Raw genomic sequence first — 23,906 nt, forward strand, 5'->3', positions numbered from 1 at the left:
CTGGACTCGCCCTCTCCGCCCCCGGGCTGGCCCCGCCCCCGGACACGCCCCGCCCCCCGGGCTGGCCCCGCCCCGCCCTCTGGACACGCCCTCCTCGCCCCCGCGCTGGCCCCGACACGTCCTGCCCCCGGGCTGGCCCCGCCCCGGACACGCCCCGCCCCCGGGCTGGCCCCGCCCCGCCCTCTGGACACGCCCTCCTCGCCCCGCGCTGGCCCCGACACGTCCTGCCCCCGGGCTGGCCCCGCCCCCGGACGCGCCCTCTGGACTCGCCCTCCCCGCCCCCGGGCTGGCCCCGCCCCGCCCCCGGACATGCCCCTCCCCGCCCCTGGGCTGGTCCCGGACACGCCCCATCCTGCCCCGGACACGCCCCGTTCTGCCCGGGCTGGCCCCGCCCCGCCCCCCCGGCCGCGTCGGCCTGCGGGCGGTGGGGGCGGCAGCGGGAGCGCTCGGTGCCTGCGGGAGAGGCCGAGACCTGCCGGAGACGCGCCGCTGGGCCCCAGGGGAACGTCGTGTCCGCCGAGAGGCCCCATTACCCCGAGGCTGCGGTTGCTCGGGGGTCACTTCGGTGGTAAGAGTTAGAAGAGCTCCGTCCTCTCACTCCCAGGTGAGGACCCTTCGCTCCAAGCCGGGCTGCTCGGTGCCGAGGTTTAGTGACACGCCGCACGCTCTTGGCTAAGCCCATCCGGGGAGTGTTTGTAGTTTGCGAAGCTGTTGTTTAATTTAGTCTGTTGTACTGCCCCGTATTTTATTCCCATCACAGCAAGGAAAATTGAGGCAGGAGCGAACATTTAGTGAACACTGATGTCCATCTGACGTGCTGAGCCGTTTACATGACTTTAATTTTAGCCCAACAGCAACCCCAAAAGAGTTCTTCCAGCTTCCAGCAGCACCCTGCCTTGTGCAAAAGACTTTTCTAGGTATTTCAAGATGAATAAAACATAGATCTGTTTTCAGGGTACTTTCCTACAGTCCATAATAGTTGGTTCCCAGTTCCTCTGTCTGGGTCTTGGAAGGGAATAAGCCAATAAGACCTATGCCCACCTACTGCCTCAGGTAGTAGTGGGAAGATTGGAGAGTGGGAAGATTGATTCCTCCTACAAATTGCGCATTAGCCGTGGACCAGGCACTAGGAGTGAAGGACTGCACGAGACAATCAAGGCCCCTGACCCATAGCACTCACATTCTGGTGCAGTGGTCAGAACACCTTTTCTGGGTGTGCCTGGCTGACTCAGTCATTAGAGCGTGTGACTCTTCCTCTTGCAATTGTGATTCCAGTTCCATGTTGCGGGTAGAGATTACTTAATAAATAAAGGTTTAGAAAACAAAACCTTTCCTGTAAATGTTTAGGCTTTGTGGGCCACATACAACTACTCAACTTTGCTGTTACGGTGTTAAAGCAGCCGTAGATAACACATAAATGAGAATGACTGTGTTCCAACTGTACTTGCGCAGACTGGAATTTGAATTTCACATAATTTTCATGTGTTGTGAAATAGTCTTTAAATTTTTTTTTACAACACTTAAATATGTTAAAACCATTCTTAGATCATGGGCCACACAAAACAGTTGTCTGGCTGTGGCCATAATTTACCTGCCCCTATTCAAGTCGGAGAAACAGACACTAAGCTAAGTAGTTACAGATAGTGGTAACTACTTGCAGGGAAATAGGATAATGTTGGGTGGATATATGGCTGGGGTGGAGCAGGCCCTGCTGATGAGGAGACATTTAAGTTAAACACTAAGGATGAGAATGAGCCCACCTGCCATGATGGGGGGAAGAGTAACTTATGCAGAAGACAGAGCAAGCAGAGCCCAAGGCAGGAAAGGATTTGACAATTTGTTGGAAGAGAAAGGACATTAGTATGGCTGGAGCTTGGTGAGTGTGAGGGCATGGAGGAAGATGATATGAGATGAAGCTAAAAAGATGGGCAGAAGCCAGGTTTTACAGCATCTGTGGCAGTTGTGGGAGTTTAAATTTTACTCTAGGCATAATGGAAAACCATCGAAAGGTTTTCAGCAGGGAAGTGGCATGATTGATTTACTATTTAAAAAAAAAAAATCACTCTGGCTACTGTGATGAGAATGGATTGGAGAATAGACAGCCGTTGCAGTAATCCAGGGGAGAAATGGCACAGCTTCTACTCAGTGATGATGGCAATAGAGAGAAGTGGATGGCTGCAAGAGATATATTTAGGAAACAAATAACAAAATTGCTGACAGTTCAGCTGTGGTATATTAGTTCAGGTTCTTTGAGAAACAGATTGTAAGGTCAGATTAGACATGTGAAAGACGTATTGGGGAAGACACCCGTGAGGGAAAAACAGGGAGGGCTGAAGAGGACTGGGGAAAACCTTTAGACTGATGCTGATTCAACTCTCATGGAGGACAGGAAAAAAAATGGGTAGAACAAGTTGTGGGGATATGTATAACATATATACACACACATACATACAAAGATGTTAAGTATCTTTTCATGTATCTGTTGGCTATCTGTATGTCACCCATTTTTTAATTGGATTTTTTTTTTTTTTGGTGTTGAGTAGTAGAAATTCTTTATATATTTTGGATATCAACCCCTTATCAGATACATCATTTGCAAATATCTTCTCCCACTCAGTAAGCTGCCTCTTCATGTTGTTAATGGTTTCCTTTGCTGCACAAAAGCTTTTGATTTTGGTATAGTCCTAGTAATTTGTTTTTACCTTTGTTTCCCTTGTTTGAGGAGTCGTATCCAGAAACATGTTTTTAAGGTAGATGTCCAAGAGATTACTGCCTATATTTTCTTCTAGGAGTTTTATGGTTTCAAGTCTTGCAGTTAGGTTTTTAAACCATTTTTTAGTTTATTTTTGTGTATGATGTAAGAAAGTGGTTCAATTTCACTCTTTTGCATGTAGCTGTCCAGTTTCCCCAACACCATGTATTGAAGAGGCTATCTTTTCCACACAGTATATTCTTGTATCCTTTGTCATAGATTAATTGAGCATATGGGCATGGGTTTATTTCTAGGCTCTCTATTCCTCCTGTTGATCTATATGTCTACTTTTGTGCCATTACCATGCTGTTTTGATTACTATTGCTTTGTAGTATATCTTGAAATCTGGAATTTGTGATACCTCCAGCTTTATTCTTCTTTATCGAGAAGCTTGAGAAATAGCTTTGGCTATTCAAGGCCTTTTGTGGTTCCACACAAATTTTAGGATTATTTGTTCTAATTCTGTGAAAAATGCTATTGGTATTCCGATAGCAATTGTGTTGAATTTGTAGATTGTTTTAGGTAGTATGGACACTCTAACAATTTTAATTCTTCGAATCCATGAATATGGCATATCCTTCTATTTATTTATGCCATCTTCAATTTCTTTCTCCAGTGTCATATAGTTTTCATAGTATAGGTCTCTAACCTCCTTGGTTAAATTTATTTTTAGGTATTTTGTTCTTGTTGCTGCAATTATAAATGGTATGATGTAAAATAATATATTATTAATTTCTCTTTCTGCTACTTCACTATTATTGTAGAGACACACAACAAATTTCTACGTATTAATGTTGTATCCTACAACTTTACTGACCTCATTTATCAGTTCTATAATTTTTTGGGTGAAGTCTCTAGAGTTTTCCAAATATATGATATCATCTCCACCTGTGAATAGTTACAGCTTTACTTCTTCACCAATTTGGATGCCTTTTGGATGCTGCAGCTAGGACTTGGCATACTGTGTTGAGTAAAAGTGGTGAGGGCAGATACTCTTTTCTTACCAGAAAGCATCATACTTGATTTCAAGGTTTCAGAGGTATTACATTACAGTGACTATAATGCCAAGGCTCCAGGCTGAGATGGAGTGGAAGAAAAGCTAATGGAGGTAAGCAGTTTAAGGAATGATTATTTTTAGATGAATTATCCTCATAAGTAATAAAGTCAACAAGAGTGGGAAGAACGATGAAACAGAAGCTAATGTCATCAATAATGGATAATTAGAAGAACCTTAGAGGGCTACATTGAAGAGACAATGAGAGACACTATATCCAGATGGCACACAGTTCAGATTAGCTAGGACTGAGAGAAAGGAAGGAGGAAAAAGTGTTTAACAGTAACAAGAGAAGACACCAACCCACTTCACCTCCTGACCCTGATGTATGCAGGGAATGGAAGGAAAAGCAGTCACTACTTGAGAGGGCTGCAGAGGAAGCACACCCTCTCAGAACAGACAAGTTTCAATTTAAAAAAAAAAAGAAAAAAGGATGAGAGAAATTATGGTAACATTTAAAAAGGGAATTCTAAGAGGCTCAGTGGAAATGTTTAAGAGGAATGAGAAGAGTTGAGGATGGATTCAGACTAGTGGACATAGTAGCAATATGAGAATGGGAGCCCATTTGGCAGTAGACAACTTGTGGAGGTGATTAACATAAACGGGGATCTGAGCCAGGATGGGAACAGTCCTAATGGTCTATTAGTGCAAGATTCAACCAAAGCCCAGATTCTTAGCTCAACAGGATTGGGGTGACCCTATGCTCTGGCTGTTCCCCTTCGTGTGGTAGACTGAATAGAGGGGAAGGTCTTATAAGGAGGCCAAGCTTTCAGAAAGCCCTTAACTGACTATACTCTCTACCACCTCTCCCGGAAGTAAGGATAATCCCAGCTCTGATGCACAAGAGCTTGAGGGGTAGGAAAAGAGGAAGCACCATACAAATCAAAGCCTGAATCAGAGACCTGATCAGAATTAAGACTACTCTTCTCTTCTGACTCTTCCTGAGATGGGAAAGATAGAGACTTGTCATGATTGAGGAGAAGCAAATAACTTTATGTACATCCTTAGGGAAAAAGATTCCCCAACCAAGGACAGCCCGGGTGGCTCAGCGGTTTAGTGCCACCTTTGACCCAGGGCATGATCCTGGGGATCCAGAATCGAGTCCCACGTCAGGCTCCCTGCATGGAGCCTGCTTCTCCCTCTGCCAGTGTCTCTGCCTCTCTCTCTCTCTCTGTCTCTCATGAATTAAAAAAAAAAAAAAAAAAAAAAAAAGATTCCCAAACCATAAATACTTCCCTCCCTCCAATCCAGGATAAAATATAGAAGTATAGGAAGGAGAATGAGAGAGTCTGGTTGCTCCTTTATTTAATCTGGATGGGTTGCAGTGTTTCTCTTTTTAAATGCCTGGTGTAAGTGTGCACGCCCATCAAAATAATACTAGTATAGAATTTTTGGGTAGCCAAGTTAATAGCAGCCATAGCTGCATTAATCTGAATTCCCTAATTCCTTCTCCAAAAAAAATAATACAGAACAATAAAAAGAACAAATAAAACTACAGGAACCTCATGCCACCTGCAAAACTAAAAGAGAACTCCCAAACTTCAAATTATCATAATTACAGAAATAAACACCAAACCTCAGCAGTGTCCCTTGGTCCTACCACAAGTTGTCCTACCACAAACTTGCACAAAGATAAAGGGCAGTATGGAAAGAATACATAGGAGAAAAGGATAACTGTTGACGGGCCTATAATTGATCTAAATAACCAGGACAAGGAGAAGTCTATTCTTGTGCTATACTAGTGGTAAAGAACTCTGGTAGATCAGAATATTTACTATATATTAAAAAAAATTTTAATGAACATGATTCAAGGTGACAATGTATGGAAACCATTGCTTCTAGAGGTATAGAAGGTAAGAAGGGAATGGAAACACATCCTTTGGGGCTTGGTGAAAACAAAAGAAGTAAAAGGAAAGTTTAGGGTAAAGATATCCAAAGCTGTGAAAATATGTAATCATTAATCTGTATCACACACACACACACACACACATTATCCATTAAGAAATTATTTCACTACAGAAAAGGGCACCTTTGAACTTGAAATCTTACAAATTATCCAAACTCTTTGAAATAAATAGGTGGAAATAGAGTAAATATATATAAAGCTATTATAAGAAGACAACAAAAAAGAAGACCATCCAGCTCTGATTAAAAAAAGTACCCCTCCAACAACAACAACAACAACAAAATAACCCCAAAGCAGAAGAAAACAGCAACACAAACTCTCAAGTAAATTAAATATCCACAAAGAAGCTTTTGAGGATATGATAAATCACCTTAAACCCAAAATTTTAAAAACAAAATTCAATAATTGCAAAATAGAAATGGGTGTTTTATAAAGGAAGAAATAAAAAGATTGAACCCAGGAAGAAAAAGACCAAAATTATTACAGAAATGAAGTATAAATTGCAAAGTTTTTGGAGGAAATAAAGTCCAGTGAAAATTTAATAAGTTGTGTTGAAAAAAGACAGGAAAATGCCAAGATAATGAAACAGAGATACAAAATGAAAAATACCTAGGGACAGAGAGAAATGAAAGATGAAGAAGAATCAACATACAAATAATGGTGGGACTTGAAGAAGACAAAATGACACTGGAACAGAACTATAGAAGAATATAGAAATCTGTATACCGAAATGACCCATCAATTACATTGGAAAATTAAACCAGAATTATCAATTTCAAGCTATAGATAGGTAAAACTATTGGGCTTCAAAGATAAAGAAAAATACCCAAGCCTTCAAGCAAAAAAAGATAAATTACAAGAATGAGAGTATTAAACTGACACCAGAGAGCTCAAAAATGACACCCATGAAAGGCAACAACAGAAGAGCACTTTTTAAAGCCTCAAGGAAAAAAATGTGAGTTAAGAATATTCAGTCAACTTGTTTTTCAGGTATTAAAGCAAGAGGAAATGAACTTTAAACAGAAAAAAATCGAGGAATTTTATATATCTGAGCCCTCCTTGAAGAATATGTGAAAAGATTTTTCTATCCTACCAAGTGACAAAACTTTATCAAAAGGACTGATGGTCAACATAAGAATGGATAAAGAATATGTGGTGTATATATACGATGGAATAATTATTCACCCATAAAAAATAATGAACTCAACATTTGCAACATGGATGGATCTAGAAAGTATAATGCTAAGTGAAATAAGTCAGTCAGAGAAAGACAAATACCATATGATTTCACTCATGTGGAATTTAAGAAACAAAACAGGTGAACATAGGAGAAGGAAATGAATATAATAAGATGAAAATAGAGAGGGACAAAAACTATAAGAGATGCTGAACTCTAAGAAACAAACTGAGGTTTGCTGGAGGGGAGGTGGTTGGGGGAAGGGATAATTGGGTGATGGACATTAAGGAAGGCACCTGCTGTAATGAGTACTAGATGTTATATGGAATTGAAGAATCACTAAATTCTACCTCTGAAATTAAAAAAGACTGATGGTGATCATTTACTATATTTAATTATAGATCTAAAATAACACAATGGTGAGAACAATATTTAAAGAATAATGTGTGATAGGTTCTGACAAAGTAAAAATAATGTAAGTAAAATGGGAGACACCAGAGAGAAAAAAGAAAGTAGAATAAGTTCATTGATTGGTTCATTGATTGTGATATAGGCAATAAATGGGGGTTAAAGGATAATGTTAAAATTGATAAATCAGGTAAGAGAAGGTTAAACAAGAAAGAACTAAGGGCTTCATAAAGGGTATAAATAAAAAGATAATCACAAGAATAACACTACAAACCTTCCTAAATGCAAAAAGAAATTTTAAAAATAAAAAGAGCAAAGGAAATGCATCATATACAGAAAGAAACCCAACAATTATAACAATGTTACTATCATTACTTTATATAAAACATTTTTAACATAAAATGACAGTAGGATTAAGTATATGTCATATCAACCAATATGAATGGGTTTAATTTATCTGTTAAAAGAAAGATGTTTTCTTTTGATTCACAAAGAATGCAGCTGAAAATAAGAAACCTGTCTAAATCAAAGTGACTCAGAAAGTCTAAAACTAAAGTATGAGCAAAAGTGTGCTAGGTAAGTGGAAACAAGAGAGCAGACATTGTGATCCTGATGTCAAAGTAGAATATAAGACAAAATGCATTAAATGAGGCAAAGAAGAAAAAAAATAAAATAAAATAAAATAAAATAAATGAGGCAAAGAAGGACATGTTTTAATGTCACAATTCACTATGAATATATACCAGTTATGAATTCTATTCACCAGACAACTCAGCAACACATAATGAAGCAAAAATCATAGGGCATGTAAAGAAACACTGTAGAAATATGCTAATAGTAGGAAACTTAAATATACTACTTCCAGTACAGATGAAGTAAACATATAAAATAAGAAAGGAAAATAAATAGATATGTAAATAACATAATCAGGAAGGTAGATCTTAGGGGTATATTTATTATACACCCTGAAAATAGAGAATACAATAGTAACAAAGAAGATAAAACATTTCAGAATAAAGTTATCAGGAAATGTGCAAACCTTATACAAGAAAAACTTTAAGGCATTCTTGAAAGATAGAAAAATGGACTTGAACAAATGAGAAGACATTACAGAATGTTATAAAGATACTATTCTTCTCTAAGTTAATTTATAAACTTAACAAGTACCAACCAAAATACTAACAAGATTTTTTATGGAGCTAGACAAGTTGATATTAAAATTCACTTGGAAAAATAAACATGCAGAGATAACCATGAAAACACTGAAAAAGAAAAGTTTATGAGAGGAGACTGGCCCTACCACTCATTAAAATACACTGTGAGTCTGGTTTTTTATCTAAGTACTGGTGCATAAATTGACAAAGGAGTGGAATAAAATAGAAATTTACAGAAATAGATCCAAATACATATGGCAATTTAGTATGTGATAAACATGGTATCTCAAATTACTTGGGAAAAGGTGGACATTTTAACAAATGTTGGTGGGACAACTGGTTTGCTATTTGGAGAAAGATAAAATTAAAACCAAGTGTCAAACTATAATCAAGAATAAACTCCAAAAGGACCAGGGATATAAATGTCAAAGATGATATCATATAAGTACTAGAAGAAACCATGTATGATTTTCTCTATAACCTGGAGATAGGAAAAGACTTTCTATGACTTTTCTACTTACTATGACTCAAAATTCAGACACAATAACATATATTGATAAATTTGACTATGTTTAAACATATTTTGAACAAAACAAAGAGAAATTCCTGTAAGACAATTTACATACACACAAACCTTTTTCACATATTTCTCAAAAATAGGAAAACATATTCAAACTCACTTATATATGAAATGCATATTAAATCAACCTTCATGGTATATCTCCAACAGTATGAATGTTCTATGCACAAAGTTAGTGATTATAGTATTGTAATTGCAAAATATCAGAAGAAAACTAAATTCCTATACATAGGAGAGTGTGTAGATAAACTATGATACATCCATATAATGGAGTACTATGAAGTAATAGAAAAGAATGAGGTCATTTTCTATGAACTAATGTAGAGTGATTTCCAGGATATTTTATTAAGTGAAAAAAGACAAAAATGCAAGAATTTTGCTCATGTCACTTTTTGTATAAGAAAGAATGGGAGGAGCGCCTGGGTGGCTCAGTCCATTAAGCAGCTGACTTTGGCTCAGGTCATCTTCTCAGGGTCCCAGGATCTCAGGGTCCCAGGATCTGCCCCACAGTCAGGCTCCCAGCTCAGCGGGGAGTCTGCTTCTCACTCTCCCTTTACCCTTACCCCCTGTACATGCACTCTCTTTCAAACAAATAAATACAATCTTTTTTTAAAAAAAGAATGGGAAATGAGTAAACCTACATATATCTAATCAATTGTACAAATAGAAGCATAGGAATGAATCATAAACAAAAAAACTATTAAGTTTAATTGCCTACAGTTGGCTACTGTATTGGCCACTGTAGACCTACAAATTTCTGTTGTTTCAAACTATAAGTGTGTGGTAATTTGTTACAGCAGCAATAGGAAACTAATGCAGGCAGTTTGGAAGTAGGAGAGAGAAAGGAAGAGTGATGCTTTTGAATATATGCATTCAGAAAGTTTTGACTTTTGAAATTAATGTTTCCCATACTAAAATGCATAGGTGAGTATAAACATACATGCATATAAAGATAGGGGAAAAACTAAAACTATATACAAGTAGACATAAGTAAACCTAACCATAATGCAAATGAATATTGTGGACAGCCACTTTGAATAGAGGGGAGAAAATTCATGAATCTAAGGAACTTTATTTTTTTTTTTAAAGATTTGTTTATTTATTTATTCATAGAGACACAGAGAGAGAGAGGCAGAGACACAGGCAGAGGGAGAAGTGGGCTCCATGCAAGCCTGACGTGGGACTTGATCCTGGATCTCCAGGATCACGCCCTAGACTGCAGGCGGCACTAAACCGCTGCACACCGGGGCTGCCCATCTAAGGAACTTTAGATCAAAGTATGTGACCACATCACCTCAAGCAAAAGATTAAAGCAAGAATAGTAAACAAATCTTCAACTCTAATTAGTCAAGTTTTCACAGAGTTATGGATTAGGAATTCTGAAATTACTTTCTGTGCAGTCTAGGACTGACAAAAAAGTAAATATATTGTAGTTGGTAGGAACCAGATTCCTCACTTTTGCTATGGTTATATACATTGGAAAGGAAAATGGTAGAATGAGTCCTTTTTTTTTTTTTGGCAGTGGAAGTATCAGTGCAAATGGATGGTTTTTAAGACAGATAAGGTAATGGATAGAAACAGTAGATGATAAAGATAGAAATATGGATGTTTATGTACATGCAGGTATGTCTATATAAAGGCATGTCTATTTTCAAGCTCTGTCTCTTTAGAGAGCCTAGAACTAATGACACCCCAGTAGCAGTGGGCCCACCAAGTGCCAGATTTTTGGTTTCTAAATCCATTCTGCGCATTTTTTAGTAAAAAGAACAAAACTTCTTGGTGAAACTGCTGATTGATTGCAGGGCTGGGTCTGAGAAAGTACAAAATGAGCCAGGGGTTGGCCTCCAGGAGGCTTGTGTCTCTTCCTCCCCCACACTGCCTCTCTGGCTGCCCTTTCATCTTTCTCCACGTTAATGTTCACGAGCGTTCTGCTTTCTACCCTTCTTGTGCTTCTACACGCCTTCCCCCCGTAACTTAACTCCAGCGATATCTATTACTGTTCACTGCTGACTCCCAAATCCAAATATCTCTCGGAGTTGCATGTTTTATATCTGTGTGCCTGCTGGACATTCCCACCTGTATATCCCAAGGGGATTTCAAACAGAACTCATTATTGTCCACAACTGCTGTTCCTTTGCATTTGCAGTGAGGAGTAGAAGGAAAAATAGGTATGTTGAGCACAGGTGTGGATGGAGATCTCCTGGGCCCCTCTCCAGCAGCCAGGGGGATGTCCATGTGGAGGGAACTCTGGAGATGTGGGCTTTGGGGCCCTGCACTGTTGGATGGAGCATGTTAATGTTAGTCTATTAGTAAAGCTAGTGAGCACCACAGCTGAGTTTTCAAGCCCTCCCCAAGCTTCCAGTTTATATGGTTCAGATTTTATCATATGTTTTTTTTTTTTTAGATTTTATTTATTTATTCATAAGAGACAGAGAGAGAGAGAGAGAGAGGCAGAGACACAGGCAGAGGGAGAAGCAGGCTCCATGCAGGGAGCCCGATGTGGGACTCGATCCCGGGACTCCAGGATCACGCCTCGGGCCGAAGGCAGGTGCGAAACCACTGAGCCACCCAGGGATCCCCTTATCACAGGAAATCTTGAGTAAAAAAGATGCTCAAACCTTTTTGGAAAAACCTGTGGAGGCCCAAGATAGAGATTGGGAAGTAGACCCAACCCCAGTTTCTCAATGTAGCCCAGCATGGGGACCAGGGAGGAGGCAGTGAAAGAGCCCTTGTAAGACCTGCTGGAGATCATCCAGCCAGACAACCAGTTAGATGAGACCCTTGGGTATTTTATCCCTCCCCCAGAGAAACCTGCCTGCCACACGTACTTACACCTACATCAGAAATAAGAATGCTTAGTGCTGCTGTTACATATTCCCTACCCCTGCCTGAACCAGAGAAACAGTGTTGAATCATCTTAAGTCTCTACTAGCCATAATGTATGGGAATGGATTGTTTGCTCGTCTTCCTTATCCCTTAAGAAAAGAGGATTTGCCTCATCCACCATCACTCCTGGCATAATGCCAGGTGCAAAAGGGACTTAAGAAAAGTTAATCAAAGAAAAGAGGTGGCTGGTAAGCAGGTAACACAAGTAGGCTTGCATGATGAATGCCATGCCTTGAAACTGAAGTAACAGAATGGTCGTGGCCAGACTGCCTGGGTTCAAATGCCATCTATACCACATACTAAACTGCATAAGTTACTTAAATTTTTGTGTCTCCATTTCCTCAAGGAAACAATAGTATAACAAGGAAATAATAGTATATACCACATAGGATCACTGTGAGGATTAAAAAGCATATAAAGGTCTTGACACAGTGCCTAGGACATAGTAAATGCTTGATACATGTTGTCTGTTATGATTATTACCTATCCCTAACCTGGCACAGCAGGAAGTCTTTTCAGTAAAGAAAATAGAAATAATTATTGTAATACAGTAACATAAAATACTGAAATGAACCTTTGTCATTCTTTTGGCTGCCCAGCTCAAAAAGCCCTTCCTGAGACTAGATGGAAGGCAGAGATGACCTCTCACTAAGAAACTACAAAAACCAGCCCCAGGCTGAATGTTCAGGACTCCCTTCCAGCTAGAATTTGTAGCATATGATCCAGGCTTGACCCGTCAGACACACGCAACTCAGGCCTAGCACCCGGCGCTAGTGGTGCCAGACAGAAGGGATGGAGAACTTGTAGCAGTCATGCCCACTTTCTCCAGAGGTAGCAGCAGTGGCCATCCCAGTGGTAGCATGCAGAGCCGCTGATGGCTACGTAAGATCCGCAGTATCCTCACAGGACTGCGGCTGGCTCTGTTGCCAAGGTCCTCTTGTTCCTGTTTTCAAGCTCACATCCTCTCCAGAAGTGCTTTAAACCACCCACTGTTCTTTTCTGCTTTCTGCCAGCCTTAGTTTTTCTTGGTGTAATTCAACCTGCCAGATTGATATAGTTGATCAGATCAGATGGTTTAATAAAATGTAAGTCCACTATTTCTACTTTGTTTTATTTGTTTATTGATTTGCAGTGTGTCTTCTACTCAGCTCCTGTTGAGGGTCTGTTTTTCTAGATGATTTTGTGGTGTGGGGGTGTGAGTGAGAACAATCAAATTTTAATTGACTGGAACCTACCCTTGGAGAAAATCAGAAGACTAATGAGTGTAGGAATAAAGGAAAATGGAGGGTGAGAAGCAAAATCCACAAAATGGAGTGCCTTGTGCGGGAGAGTATCGTAACAGGACTGAGACTTCATTTAATTTAACTGCTTTGCTTTATAGATGAGCCCAAAACAAAGAACACACAGCTAAAGTATGTTCAAGATAAAACCAACTCTATCTTCACACTCTTAGTCCAGGGCTCCTGCCTCTATCCATTCTAAGAGGCGAGTGACCTAAAAGCAAGCTCAGATCAGGTTATATTCAGTTCAATTAATTATACCTTTTAAGTTTATGGTTGCTTATGAAAAGAATTTACACTATCAAGAGCTTTTTACAATTTACAAAGCACTGATTAAATTCTCTCAACTACTCTGAAATAAGACAATCATCACTTTTTAAAACAAGGTGTTGGGGGGCAGCCTGGGTGGCTCAGCAGTTTAGCACCACCTTCGGCCCAGGGCGTGATCCTGGAGACCTGGGATCGAGTCCCACGTCAGGCTCCCTGCATGGAGCCTGCTTCTCCCTCTGCCTGTCTCTGCCTTTCTCTCTCTCTCTCTCTCTCTCTCTCTCTTTCCCTCTGTCTCTCATGAATAAATAAATAAAATCTTTTAAAAATAATAATAAAAAATAAAACAAGGTGTGGTATTTATGTCTTGAAAAAGTTTGTCACATTTCCTTTACCTCTGGCTGTGCCCTTCTATTTCTTTTGGTGTTGAAGTTGTAGCTACAAAATAAGTCAAGAGGAAAGCAGTATTAGCATATTTGAACAAAATGGTCTGCTGGTTGGAACTATCATAAAAATATACTGGATGTTGTTATTAACCTCCATATTACAAATGAAGAAGCAGAAGCGCGATGAGATTATATGACTAGGCCAAGATTAAATAAACACTAAATGGCAGAGCCATGACATGGTTCATTTAAAAAACATATTAACATATATTGAGCATTTAATGTGTCAGACTGGATAAACAAGATATAGTGGTAGTTAATCCCTAGATAAACCAGAAATTTCTATAACCAGCATATTACATTCTAAACCACTTTTATGGAAGTTTTTTACTAATGTTAGCAGCTGGCCAATCAATAAATACTCTTCTACTTACACAAGATTCATGTAGCCAGATCTCTTTGGTCACAGACTATGAAATATACTAAAAAGGTCTAACTCAGAATCATACTTTACATGATTTTTCTAGATTCTCTAAAGTAAAATGGAAATTTGTGATTCTCCGATGTCCCCCCAAATGAACAAAACACTGACAAGAATATGAAGTTGACTATATCACTGTTTATAACCAATCATTAACATCTAGATTTAAAAAGCTATTTTCAACTTCAGTTTTTTTCACTCTAACGTCGTACAAAGAGGGAATTTTATTGTCAGTATAGTTTTTCCAAGTGTTTCCACAGAGTATGAAAGTCACTCGTCAGAGGAAAACTAAGCTAATTTACTTGGACATAAAGAGAATAATATATTTTTTAATGTAGTTGCAAATAGCGAAAAACTTTCCACGTTTCATAATGCAGTATTTATTTTCTTCGGGTGATTGATTCCTTTGACCTGGCGTTGTAGGTTTTCACCATTTAACCAGTCCAGGAGCGAGCAGACCTGCCCAGATGCTCCCAGATCAATGACAAGAGGGGAAACACTTTATTTTTTCACAATTAAAATAAGAGTTGTAGATTAATACACAGTGATCATGCATGGGAGGGAGTGAGATACACACTTTTATTGACTGTAAAATGGAATTTAAAGGAAGGTTTGTGTTACTTGTTGAGTTGAAATAAATCCTTTATACTGGGGGGAAAAAAACTCTCGTACATCTAGCTGAGCCAAACCATTTGTATTAAGACCTAAATACTCAGACCCAAGGTTTTCAAAAATAAAAATAAAAAAAATTTTCATTGCTGCTTTTCCTTGAGCAAGTTGAAAGAAAAATGGGGCGTGCTTTTAAGTGAAAACTCAAGATCCTGGCATCATAATGCGAAGACGACTGCCACGCCTTCCGGACATCTAATAGGGGTGTGTCTGTTAAAGAACGTTTCCTTTGGGGTCAACCCTTCAGCAGGCGCTTCAGGGCAACCTGCCGGGAGCGGTCCTCGGGTCCCGCGTTGCCCCAGGCTCTCCTGGCCACGCCCACCCTGTCGCTCAACTCGCGGTCCCGCCCCCTTCCACCTCCCACTTCCTGGTAACCGCGCTCCTTTGCGCGGCCTCCTGGGCATCTGATTGGTCGGCGTGGTAACCGCTAACGGCTGCGGGCTTTAAACCGAGCGCTCGCCGCCGGCGCCGCGCCTCAGGAGCTGGGTGCTCGTCGCCCCCGTGCTGAAAGGGGGTAAGTGCGGGGCGCTGGGCGCGGCCGCCCGGCTGTGGGGGGAGACCCGTGCCTCTCCCGGCCGGACCCCCGGCCCTGCTCGCCAGTCTCCGGTCCGGCGGGCCCCGCGCGGCCCGTGGTCCCGCCCACCGCCCGCCCTCCCTCCGCCCTCGGACCGCTCTGAGGGCCTCTCCCCGACTCCCTGGCGTGGACGTGAGTGGCGGCCTCGACCCTTTGCGCCCGGCTCGCGACGGGGACGGGGACGGGGACGAGCGGCCAGTTAGGTCCGCTTCTTGAAAGAAGGGCTTCCGTCAGCGCCCTGATGTTTAAGAACATTTTCTACCTCATCATTGTGAGCACTCGCTCAGTAACTGCTGGGTGAACGTTAGAGACTGCTTACCCCAAGTTCTTTTCTTTCTTTCTTTTTAAGATTTTATTTATTCATGAGAGACACAGGCTGAGGGAGAGGCAGGCCCCCCCCAAGGGAGACCTGACGTGGGACTCGATCCCGGGTCTCCAGGATCAGGCCCTGGGCGGAAGGCGGCGCTGAACCGTTGAGCCACCCGGGCTGCCCTCCCTCATTCTTTTTTTTTTTTTTTTTTTTTTTAGATTTTATTTATTTATTCATGAGAGACACAGAGAAAGAGGGAGAGAGGCAGAGACACAGGCAGAGGGAGAAGCAGATCTCGCGACCGGGGTCACGCCCTGAGGCGGAGGCAGGTAGATGCCCAACCGTCGAGCCACCCAGGCGCCCCTGCTTACGCAAGTTCCTGGGGGAGCCCTCTCCGTTAGGCTCTCTACAGCCGGGAAGGCCGGCCCAAGGCGAACGGGTGATGGAAGACTGGGAAACTTAGAACTTGCGCTGGGTCTCCATGGGCAGGTAGGGTTTCGGTAGGGAATAGGAACGACAGTTTCTCTACCTGACGGATCCGATTCAGGAGAACCGAATTTGGAGCTCGGTATTTCTGATGTAGAGTTAGCCGGGATGATGGAGACCTGAGCTGCAGAACAAATAATAAAGAAGGCCTGTTAGCGAGGGCCGTATGCCTAGTCCTCGGGCGGCCCCGGTGGCTCAGCCGTTGGGCGTGATCCTGGAGACCCGGGATCCTGTCCCACGGCGGGCTCCCTGCATGGAGCCTGCTTCTCCCTCTGCCTGTGTCTCTGCCTCTCTCTCTCTCTCTCTCTCTCTGTCTCTCGTGAATAAATAAATAAAATCTTTTAAAAAAATGTATGCCTAGTCCTGTACTAGACTCTGTAAGTACATTGTTGGTTCGTTTAATCCTTACAATGAGATGCTCTTACTATTACTTTGTAAGTCTGAAAGTTGAGACTTAGAGATGTTAAGATAACATAGCTATGAAATGTTAAAACTGGGATTCCCAACACAATCTCAACCGCTGTTCATAACGCCTCACTTTTGATGTTAAGTCCCCCTTGAATGGTACTCCAGTGGTCTGCCTAGGTTCCTTGAGTGTTACTTAGTGGGGCTGTTAATGTGCAGGGTGACAGGGCAGTGTTAAAAGGAACACTGATTTTCTGGCCTGAGCATTTGGGTGGATGATTGCTAGTGCCATTTATTAAGTTAGGGAACTACGAACCAACTTATGGGGAGGACAATTCAGTAAAATGAGATTTGATCTTTCAGAATGGATTTTTTTTTGGGAGACACACAAGATTTCTATGTTAGTATCTCTTCAGAGGTGTGAGATGCAACCATTTGTTGGGAGTTTCTGTATGTGCCTGTCTTCTATCTATGGAATATGTAATCTTTGATTTTACTTTTTTTTTTCTTTTTGGCAAAACTTTTATTCATTTTTTATTTTATTTATTTTATTTTTTAAGATTTTGTTTATTTATTCATGAGAGGCACAGAGACAGAGAGGCAGAGACACAGGCAGAAGGAGAAGCAGGCTCCATGCAGGGAGCCCAACATGGGACTCCAGGATCACGCCCTGCACTGAAGGTGGCGCTAAACCACTGGGCCACCAGGCCTGCCCTTGGCAAAACTTTTAGAAGAAACATTGAGCCTTAGCATTGTAAGGTTTCTAGTTAAACTGCCCCATTGCCAAAAATTCTTCTAAAACTGTCTTCTCATTATTTGCTTGACATCTCCCTATCTTCTGCTCAACATTTGCAAAGGAGACTCATTCCAGTATTGGTCAGTTTTTAGTACTCATTTATTCATAGTTTTACAAATGTTTATCCAGTAGCTACTATATGCCAGGCACTCTTGACACACTTAGGGACAGTAGCAAACAAACCTGACAAAAATCCATGCCCTCATGAAACACATTTTAGTAGGAGAAGACAGAATAAAATAAGGAAATTGTGTGATCTTGTATCAGACACCTATAAGCCAATGATGAAAAATACAGGAAGTGAAATAGGGTCGGGTGTGCAATTTTAAATAGTTTGGTCTGTAAAGGCTAAGAAAGTAACATTTGAGTAGACTTGAAGCCACTGAGTAAGTAAACCCTGTAATTATTTGGAGGAAGAGTTGAAACAAAGGGGGGAAAAAAGAATATAAAGTTTCTGTAGTGGGAGTATGCTAAGGTAGCTAGTGTGGCTGGAGCTTAGTGAGAAAAGGAAAAGAATTGTGAAGAGGTCAGAGAGGTACTGGATCGGGAATGGGGAAGGGGAGAAGTGTCAAATTGCGTAGTACCTTACAGGCCATTATGACTACTCCAATGAGATGGAAAACCACTGGACTGCTTTTAACAGAGGAGTGACATGAATTTTCATAAGGTTTAAAGGGATCATTTTGGTTACTAGATTGAGAATAGATAGTAGGGAAGAATGTGGAAATGGACACCATTTAGGTAGTTATAAAAATAACGTACATGAGAGACAATGGCAACTTGAATCAGAGTGATTAGGTGGCCCTAATGGGACATGTGAAAGTTGGGCCAGCATGACTAGTGGTAGAGTGGATGTAGGATATGAGAGAAAGTGTTCCAAGCTGAGCAAGTGGAAGGGTGGATTTACTATTAAATGAGATAGAGAAGACCCAGTGGAGCAGGTTTGGGTGGGGTAAGTTTAGGACATGTTAAGTGTGAGATACATATTAGACATCCAAGTTAGAGATGAGGAGTAGGCAGTTGAATAAATAAGTCTGGAGTTGATTTGGTTATAAATTTGCAGGTCATTGGGTACCCTCACAGGAGTATATATACATAGAAAATGATGAGACCTAAGGATTGAGATCTGATGTACTCCATTGGTAAAAGGTTAGGGAGATACAGAATAATCAGCAGAAGAGACTTAGAAGAAGTGGTCAGTGAGGCAGAAAAAAACCCAGCAGAATGTGGTATTTTGCAAACCCACTAAAGGTATTTCAGAGAGAATGACATGATGTCATATACCATGATTAAAATCATAGATTAATTGAGAACTGGATCTTGACTACTGTATCTGACTTAGTAACGTTGCAGTTTAGTATCTTTAATGATCAATTAATGTTGGTGAGAGCAACAACTTGATTAGAGTAGATCAAGAGGGAATAGGTCCTCCTATGTATTGGAGACAGCAAGTGTGGACAAGTCTTTAAAGGAGTTTTGCTATTAAGAAAAACAGAGATAGGGTAATAGCATTCAGTCGTCAAGAGATCACTGGCATCTTCTTAAGTTTTCCATTTTCATGCATTTACACATGCCATTCCTTCTTCCTGGAATACCCTTTCTAACCTTGATGCCTGACAAATTCTTTGTTTTTAAGACTTATTTATTCACTTAAAAAATATGTATTGTGTTCATATTATTTGTCAGGCACTAGTCTGTGAGCTGGGAAATACATCAGTGAATAAAACAGAAAAAAATTCATGACTTTCTAGAACTTTCTAGTTGGTAGGAAATTAGTAAATTCTGTAGTATATTAGATAGAGATTTAGATGCTATGGGAAAAAAATAGAGACGGGTAAGAGTAATCAGACATGCTAAGGGAAGGAGCTGCAGTTTTGAAAGGCCTCACTTAGAAAAGCAAAGACTTGGAGGAGAGTGAATTCGCCATTTCTGTATCTGGAGGAAGAGCTTTCTCAGTAGAGAGAATGACCAATAGAAGGGAAAGGACCTGAGGCTGAAGAATGGCTGCCGTCTGCCAAGCAGTTAGAGCTTGGTGGCCAGTGTGGTCTGGAAGGAATGGGCTGGGAGACAAAAGGAAGAATTCAAACTGGAGAAATGGGAAGAAGAGCAGATGATGGAGGGACTTGACCATTGAAGGACTTCAGTGTTTATTCTGAGAGAAATGGGGAACCATTGGAGACTTTTAGATTGTGTAGACTAATAAATACACTGCAGTGAGGGCAGCAGTGGAAGTAGAAGTATAAGAGGCTATTAAAATAATTCAAGTAAAGTGTATCAGCACCTTGGTCTAGGCTGATAGTAGTAGAGATATGAGAAGCAGTCAGATTCTAATGTATTGTGAAGGTTGATTGGGATATGAGAGATTTTTGGCCAGAGCAATTAGAAGGATGGAGTTGCCATGAACTGAAATAGAGAGGGCTCTGAGTGTATGTGCTGCCGAAGCGAGCACAGAGAGGGCTCTGAGTGAAGCAGGTTTGGGCAGAGTAAGTTTGCTATGCCCTGTTTTAGTTACTCAAGTAGTGCTACTTAGTGTATGGACACTAATGGAGAGCATTTGGAAGCCTAACTTGAATAGAATCCAGGACAGTCTTCCCATCACAAGATCCTCAACGTAAACATATCTGTAAAGACGCTTTTTCTACATGAGGTTTAGAATGATGGGGATTGGGACCTGATATCTATCGGGTATCATTTTTTAGCCTACTATGGAGCTGGAGAAGGATTAGGATGAGGGAGATGAGGGTGACTTGGGGGTCCGGAGGTTCTGTAATTGATATAAAGAGGATAGTGAGATTAGTCCTGTGGACTTAAGCAGGTAGTGGGAAGAGGCTGAATATTAGGAGTTAGGCAGCACAGGTAACTGCGTTTCTCTGAAATGGAAGCAAGGAGGCTTGGGGAGGGGATAGGAGTTTACAGAGGTTGGTCTTGTCTAAGTACATAGCTTAGCATCAACTGTACCTTCTCAATAAAACCCTTCTGGTTCTTTTCCTCTGCCCAGGCAGATTTAATTACTTTTATGCATTGTGTATTATATCAGTTATTCTTGTCCGAGTATGATGTGATTATCTTCTTCTTTCCACTATTAGGCTTTAAAGTCTAATAGACCTTAACTCAAATGGACAAATAGACATGTTCAAGATCTCCTGCTAATTCCTCCAAATTAGCTAGCCCCCAATCCCATAAGATTGGGTTTATCTGTTCTGTGCATTCTCTAAGGTTACACTTCTTACAATGTATCAAAATAGGATCTGTACCCACATTGGACTCTGCATTCCATGACTATGCATTCCTGTACAACCATATCCTGTTTTCTGTCCCCAGTGCCTAACCTAGCTCCTGATGCTCCTATATAATAATAACCTATATAATAATATAGGTTTGAATGAAAAAACAGTCCTTCCCTTTTTTGGATACTACTTTAAACCATTTTTGACTAAATGCATACTTTCAGATTTAGACAAAGTGTTTTTACAAATACTATCAGTCATCCCTTTTTCTTTTATTAATCAATACTCTGATTTCTTTCTTTTTTTGATTTTACTTTAGTGATGGAGCACCCAGTGATGGACACTGGCCCACTTTATACTTCTGGAATTAACAGACATGGGAAAGACAAAAGAATTTCAAAGACTGGGAAGTTGAATGTTTCTCTTGCTTCAAAAATCAAAACAAAAATCCTAAGTAAGTGCCATTAGTTTTAAAGTATGCTCACATTTTTACTTTCCCCTGGAGAATTGATATAATGTTTGGTCCTTTATTTTATTGAGTATGGAAATTATTAAAAAGATTATTTTTGTTAATTGATGTTTTGTCCATTCGATCTTTCCTGTCTCCTTCAACTCCTGTTAATTGAGGGGTTATGATGATTTACCCTCAGTGCTGACAGTAGAATTTTCAGCAGTAAGGCTGACATAGCCTAAGGCAGCTACCTCCTACACGACAAAGAAAATACCATGTGATGTTGCTGGAAAAGAGCTTAAAAAAAAAAGTGACCTTGTTCTAGCATGCTGTAGCAATAAGATGATGGGTAATCTAGATGTGGTGGGCCCAGATAGAGTGTTGTAGTGAATGATTTTTGTATAGCTAAAGCTCATGAGGGTACTAAGCATTTGGAGATAGGGTTTCATGGATTCTGGAATTAAGGTTTCAGAAGTAGGGGGAAAAAGAAGTAGGAAAGACTGCCAAGATAAATTCTCATCACTTCTGAAAATGATCTCCGTGGTTTGTAACCCGGAGTAGGAAAAGTTTCCAGCTGATATAGCACCTGTGAAGGGTGACTGTGTGTGCCCTGTGAAATAGCTAACATCCTGCATATCTTTTTTTTTTTTTTTTTTAGATTTTATTTATTTATTCATGAGAAACACAGAGAGAGAGAGAGAGAGAGAGAGAGAGAGAGAGGCAGAGACACAGGCAGAGGGAGAAGCAGGCTCCATGCAAGGAGCCCGACATGGGACTCGACTGGGTCTCTAGGATTAGGCTCTGGGCCGAAGGCAGCACTAAACCACTGAGCCACCCGGGCTGCCCACATTTCTGATTTAAATTATATTTACATAGTGCTTGTAAAGGGAAGGGGTCAAGTTTAGGTTGCAGTAAATGCCTAGAGACAAGAGTTGAATATTTAGAATAGAGATAGAAGATCCCACAGGGTTTAGATGATCTGTCTAACCCTAGAGTAAGTATGCTCCCTTTCACTCAAGATTTTGAAAAATGGACTTTGAGAGCATTAACTGATTTGTTCAGTTCTGGAGCCACAGAAACTGGCTTTAAAATTTTGACAGATTGGCTACCCTAATACCTACTCCAGTTAGAGCTTTAGAATCAGCTTCTCCATTCTACCTCCTAGTCAAAGTAGGAAGGAAAGTAGGGCAACAGGTAGCAAACTGAGTTTTGTGACTGGTATAATTATCTAGCATACTATGTCTATCCTAGATGTCTTTATCCCTGACTCCGTATTTACAACATTCTGCATTCCTCACAGCTCTTTTATTCTTCTTCTGTCTAGCTTTTATTTCTGTGGATCCAAGCTCGATACATTTTTTTCAAAACTACATCTAGACTGTCATTCTATTGTTTACCAACCCTAGTTAAAACTTGTATTTTGCCTAAAATAGTTTCATTAAGGATATAAAAACTGTGAAGATGTAAGTTCAATATTAACTTCTAAAATTTTTTTACAGACAATTCTTCTATTTTCAAAATTTCTTTAAAGCACAACAACAGAGCATTAGCTCAGGCTCTTAGTAGAGAGAAAGAGAATTATCGAAGAATTACAACTGAAAAAATGCTATTGCAAAAAGAAGTAGAGAAACTGAATTTTGAGAACGCATTTCTTCGCCTAAAACTGAATAATTTGGTATGGAAACTATATTGTGTTTGAATTCTAAATTATAGAATAATTATTAACTATATTATTATAGAAGCTCTAAAAATTTTTTCAAATCTCAAATTATTGTAAAAAATTATTGAAAGTATGCCGTATTAATGGACAGACTCTTAATGGGTAATAAAACAGATATTGTAAGTCTACATTCTGAATGGGCACTTAGGGCTCTGCAAACCAGTATAATAACTTGATCGACATTTGATTGTTTATCATTAGCCAATCTTGATGCATTAATACATTTTAAAAGGATGGGCATAATTCTTCCAATGAAAGGAGGGGAATTCCCAGAGTGTTTGTATTTTTTTTTTTAACCCTAACATTCCCTTGGCTACACACAAAATAGAATGAAGATTGTAGTCGTTGCTTTCCCTTCCAATTTCCATCTCTGTCCACAGAATGGTCAGCTAGGCCGCAACCATAGATCTAACTCTGAAATGCAGAAATTAATTTAAAATGGAAAAATTGATCTCTTCCTGAGTGTTAAATTGCCTGACAAACTATGTTTACTTGCCATGGGATGTATTATTATTGGAAGATAGAGGAATGTTTATAAGAAAATTTAAAATTGAGAGCTCAAAAGCAGTCAAGGGATGTGTGTGTCTGAGTGTGTGTGTGTGTGAACTATAGAATGTGGCACCCTTTTAGCTTAGCATGATCTCAGTTATTTTCTAAGTCTTCTCAGCTGATGATATCCATAATTGTATGATACAATAAACACTGAATCGTAACTGATTAAGAGAGGTCTTTATTTTACACATACAGAATAAGAAGCTTATAGAAATAGAAGCACTCATGAACAATAGCTTGATAACTGCAATTGAAATGAGTACTCTTTCTGAGGTAAGAGTTTATGTGTAAGTAGTAATATTTTTTAAGCATTACTTAGGATAATTGAGATTCAGTGGCATCAAGGTTGGGGATTCATATTTTAAGCTTTGTGTGAAGAAATGTT

At 40.2% G+C, this 23,906-nt stretch overlaps 1 protein-coding gene across 5 annotated transcripts in view; it reads left to right on the forward strand.

Moving 5' to 3' along the window:
* The first annotated feature begins 380 nt into the window (after positions 1-380).
* The window catches only part of SGO2 (shugoshin 2), a 56,319-nt gene continuing 32,793 nt past the window's right edge, over positions 381-23,906 (forward strand). The window contains exons 1-4 of one of the 5 annotated variants that reach the window (XM_035710692.2): positions 381-604; positions 21,118-21,252; positions 22,749-22,924; positions 23,717-23,794. In XM_035710692.2, the coding sequence (XP_035566585.2) occupies positions 21,120-21,252; positions 22,749-22,924; positions 23,717-23,794 (387 nt within the window). In that variant the 5' untranslated portion in view covers positions 381-604; positions 21,118-21,119. Of the gene's footprint in view, positions 605-15,378; positions 15,515-15,687; positions 15,846-16,239; positions 16,374-21,117; positions 21,253-22,748; positions 22,925-23,716; positions 23,795-23,906 lie in introns of those variants that run through there. The other 4 variants (XM_025441635.3, XM_035710691.2, XM_025441637.3 and 1 more) reach the window with 4 other exon arrangements.

Source organism: Canis lupus, chromosome 37 (genome assembly GCF_003254725.2).
Source record: "Canis lupus dingo isolate Sandy chromosome 37, ASM325472v2, whole genome shotgun sequence".
Lineage (NCBI taxonomy): Eukaryota > Metazoa > Chordata > Mammalia > Carnivora > Canidae > Canis > Canis lupus.